At 52.8% G+C, this 4,484-nt stretch overlaps 1 protein-coding gene across 1 annotated transcript in view; it reads left to right on the top strand.

Moving 5' to 3' along the window:
- Positions 1-1,903: 1,903 nt before the first annotated feature.
- The window catches only part of R3HCC1 (R3H domain and coiled-coil containing 1), a 20,009-nt gene continuing 17,428 nt past the window's right edge, over positions 1,904-4,484 (top strand). The window contains exons 1-3 of the mRNA XM_057548320.1: positions 1,904-1,918; positions 2,029-2,579; positions 2,667-2,795. Of these exons, the coding sequence (XP_057404303.1) occupies positions 1,904-1,918; positions 2,029-2,579; positions 2,667-2,795 (695 nt within the window). The remainder of the gene's footprint in view (positions 1,919-2,028; positions 2,580-2,666; positions 2,796-4,484) is intronic.

The raw sequence follows: 4,484 nt of genomic DNA, 5'->3' as shown, positions 1-4,484 counted from the left end.
TCCAAGGTATTAGCACAATGAAGGATTAGTATAGCACTAGGAATTTGTAGAGCAGGGGTTGGATGGGTTGGGAAGAGAATGCCCAATCTTGGACTCTGGTTCCTATTTTAATGCAATAATAAAAAAAAAATGAACAGTGGCTAACATTTATTGGGTGCTTACTGTCTGCTGGACACTACAGGTTGGGCTCTTCAGAAGCAGGCCTGGAGACAGAGTTTGGGGTATCAGGGACACCACCTGTGAAGGAAAAGGGGAAGAAGCATGATTAGGGAGAAGAGGTCAAACTACAATGCAGGCCTCCTAAACTCTTGGTCACACTGGTGGAAAATTCTAGAGCAAGTATTGTCCATGAATGTCCCGTATCAAGCAGAAACAGCTAGGCCTTTATGCATCCCTACCCTTCTCCCTCAGTCATCAGATACTCCTGGCAAGGGTGTGACCTCAGCTTGGTGGCTCTCTGCAGCTGGGGCAGCCTAGAAGGAGCTGACATCTGGCTGGGAGGCTGTTGACCGCACTCCCTGCAGCTGGGCAGCAAATCCTTGAAGGGCGCCCTAGACAGTGCATCTCCATGACTCTCTGGCTGTGCTAAGATCTTTGAATGTATTTAATCTTCCCAATGAGACAGGTACTGTTACTTCACAAATGAGTTAACAGAGGCTTAGAAATGGTAAATAATTTGTCCAGGGTTACCAGTGGATGATTGTGATTGTGATTTATAATAAGAAATATATATGTGGTCTTTGTCCCTGTTTCTGGCACAGAGCTCCTAAAACCCTTGGAATTTCCTAAGCAATGAGAACAAATAAGATGTCTTGATGTTTATAAAAACTTCTTTCAACCATACCTGAGTTTATGTTAATGAGGTGACCAACCATGTGATAAGAGGTTGGAACATTCAGTCTCCCCCACCCCCGCCCCAACTCCCAGAGAAGGGAGAGGGGCCAGAGGTTGAGTTCAATCAGCAATGGCCAATGATCTAATCAATACTGCCTAGGTAATGAAGCCTCCATAAAATCCCAAAAAGATTCAGAGAGCTTCCAGGTTGGGTAACCAAAATGCTTTCACATGCCACCACATGGGGCCCCAAATTCCACAGGGATAGAAGCGCCTTTGTTTGAGACCTCACCCTATGTATCTCTCCATCTGGCTGTTGATTCATATTCTTTAATAGCCTTTTGTAATAAACCAGAGCAGGTTTCCTGAGTTCTGTGAGCTGCCCTAGCAAATTAATTGAACCCAAAGAGGGGGTGTGGGAATCTCTGATTTATAGCCAGTCTGTCAGAAGTATAGGTAACAACCTGGACTTGTGATTGGCATCTGAAGCTGGGTAGGGGAGGTCATTCTTGTGGGACTGAGCCCTTAACCTCTGGGATCTGATGCTATCTCCCAGTAGATACTATTAGCACAGAGTTGAATTGTAGGACACCCAGCAGGTGTCCAAGAATTGCTTGATGGTGTGGGGAAAACTCCCCACATCCCTACACAGTGCAGTTGGGTAAAGAACCCCTTCTAATGATGGAGAGAGGCTTTAGCTGGGTGAATCTAATTTTTGCATTCTTCTTCTCCTTTCCTCTTTTTCTGCTCTAGTCCCAATTAGGGCAAGAGTTGGCTGTGATTCTGATCATCCTACCAGATTTATGAAGCGCACACACATACCATGTTGTTTCTTGAAAACTGCAGCTTTTCTGCAAGTTTCATATGAATAATTCCCTTTGATTGTAGGAGAGGACTGGAAGAGAAACTTCCAGAAACCAGAACCGAATTTGTTTTTGTTTACCAGGAGCACGAACTAGAGCTTCTGGGGGTGGGGCCCTTTATAGAATGGACCCAAATCTCAGCTGTCCTTACCAGTTTCCAGGATTAGAAGCGAGCTGCAGGCATCGTCCTGGGCATTAATGAGAGGATGACGGGGGAAGAGGTGAGATTCCTTAGCGCCCTGTTCTGATTCTCTGTCACTGATACTGCATACGGGGTTCTCTGGCGTCAGGCTCCCCCGGGCCCCTCCCTCGTCTCCAAACACCGCTATAGCAAGAGGACATTTCTTCTGGTCCTCCGGAGTCCAGCGAGGAGCCATGGCGGGAAGAGGTGATCCTTCTAGAAAAAAAGCCTCCAAAGTCGGAGTTCATGTTCAGAGTCGCTCTTGTCCAGTCTCTACTCGGTGGGGTGCCCATGAGGCTGGTAGGGGGCGGGCACTTGGGGAGGCGGGAAAGGGGCGGGGACTCGGGGAGGGGGCGGGGACTCGGGGAGGGGTCGCGGAGGGGTCTGGAGTGCGCGCCGTTCGACTTCTGGGAGAGCCGCTCCTGTCCCTACTGGCGCTTCTTCTGCGACGCAGGCTCGGCGCAGGAGCGGAGCGCAGCTCTGGGGCACCGGACCCCCGGGGAAGGAGGTGCGAGCGACTCCTGCGTTCCAGAGGAAGCGGGCGTGTGGGTACCCGGCCGCGGGGCTCTGGAGCGGGGCGCGTGTCTCGTTTTGCTGCGAACGCTGGGCGCCAGGCGCGGGAAACCATCGGTCGGAAAAGTCTCCGGAGTCGGGTCTCCGGAGTCGGGTCCTCGGGGGAAGGCGGCCGAGCAAGACGGAAAGTCCGCTCTTATCGGATCCCTGCGCCCCCGGTCGGGCCCTGCCTGTCCCACATAACGCTTCCCTCTCCAGCCGTTTCTTGCGCCCAGGCCTTTCATGTTCCCACGTCGGTCCCTGGCGCAGACTCTGGGCCCTTACTGGGCCCGTAGTGGCGTCTTCCTCGACGTTGGGAGGAGTCCGGGAACCACGGACCAAGACCTCCCTGCTCCCTTCACCGGGTAAAATCCAGGACGTCCTATTCTTTGCGCTGTGCAAGGACCTCCTTCAACAGCGGGATCCTGCCAGGGGCACCTCTTCAGCACAGGGAGAAGGACCCCGCAGGAAGCCGGGGGTGCGTTTGGTTGATTTTAAGGGAGAAGGCTGGTGCCTCCGTCCTGGCCTCACGACCTGGCCTTTGTTCCAAATCTCGGCCCTGCTCAGAAGCCTCCAGAACTCCCAGCCAGGAGGCCTTCACGGCGGCACCAGAGGTGACCAAGGCCCTGGTCCAGCAGAGGGCAGAGCAGGGGTGAGGCAGGCCCGCTAGGCGTTGGCGTCAGTGCGGGGCTCCTCTGATTTCTCACCTGTACGCTGCTGAGAAAAGTGCTGGTGTGTGCTGGCGTCTTGCACTTTTGTCACCAGCGTGCACAAAAGGTCGTCTTGGACCTCCTGGTGGCTCTGCTGGTGATGCCTTGGAAAGTGGCAACCCAGGCAGCTGGCTGCTAGACGTTTGGGGACTTATGTGACATCTGAGTGGCCTTTGGCATCATGTGCTCCACTGCCTTTATCCTGCACTTGTGCCTCAGCAGACCAGCCCCTTCAACTGCCAGCAGCATGTGACCCCCAGGGCTGCTTTGGTGGTCGTTGCGGTGACTGAAGGTGACACTTCAGTTTTCCTATCCTTCATCCCTGGCAAATGGAGCAGCTGGCATAGGGCAGAGCCCAGCCTAACAGTACAGAGCTCCTTATCTGGGTTCAAAGATGCACCCCCAGCCTCAGCTGCACCTGTGCAGTAGCCTGCTCAATGGTGGTCATAGTGGTAGCAGGCTGAGGGCCCTCAGAGCCAGGCTGTGTGTGGACAGCGGGGGCCCATTCTCAGCGAGGACCCACGGTCACTTGATTAACATTGTGACATCCTCCCTTCCCCTCATAGGGTAGGGGTTGGGCAAGCAGGATGGAGTGGCCCTTTCTGATTTTGTCTGCAAATTGTGTTGGGTGGTAGAGAAAGGTCACCACCTAAGGGCGGCAGCAGGACCTGTGATTTCGTGGCCGTGGACCCTGGGGTCCTTGGCTAGAGGAGATCAGGAGAGCCTTTGATCTGGTTCTTTTGGAGCTGGAGTTCCTAGAATGCCTCACCTGTGTGCAGGGGGTCCCATTTCCACCAGCCTTATACTGTGCTAGGTGCTTTACGTGGGTTACCTCATTATGGATTAATTCATCTTTGAGGCCTCATTGAGGCCAGAGCTCTTATCCCCATTTCACAGATGAAGATACTAAAACAGATAGATGGTTAACCAATTTGCTCAGAGTCACACAGCTAACAAGTAGTCAAACCAGTATTCGAACGGATAGTCTGACCCCAGTACTTGCCCTGATAAGCACTATGCTATGCCAGGCTAATGGGAGGAGGGAGAGTTTGGGATGGAACGCCTATCTTTTTTGGCTGTTTTAATAAATTACTTAGGACTTGCTTCCTTCTTATGTGTTTATGGAGGCATTTGCTCATTCTGTACAATAGACAGTCGTATGTGTCCTCAGTCTGGCTTTTCTGTTCCACGGGCAGAGGTGCATGTTTGCTGTCACTGCGGTGGGTGGGTGTTTGGAGCCACTGTCATTCTCACTGGGGACAGCTGTGGGCTGGCTTTCTGTGTGTGCAGGGATGGGCCAGCATGACCCAGTGCAGGCAGGAGACGAGAGATCTGAGTTCTGGC

The sequence above is a fragment of the Balaenoptera acutorostrata genome, chromosome 6, assembly GCF_949987535.1.
Source record: "Balaenoptera acutorostrata chromosome 6, mBalAcu1.1, whole genome shotgun sequence".
NCBI lineage: Eukaryota > Metazoa > Chordata > Mammalia > Artiodactyla > Balaenopteridae > Balaenoptera > Balaenoptera acutorostrata.
The sequence above is the reverse complement of the archived record's forward strand: the minus strand, read 5'-3'. Positions and strand labels throughout refer to the sequence as shown.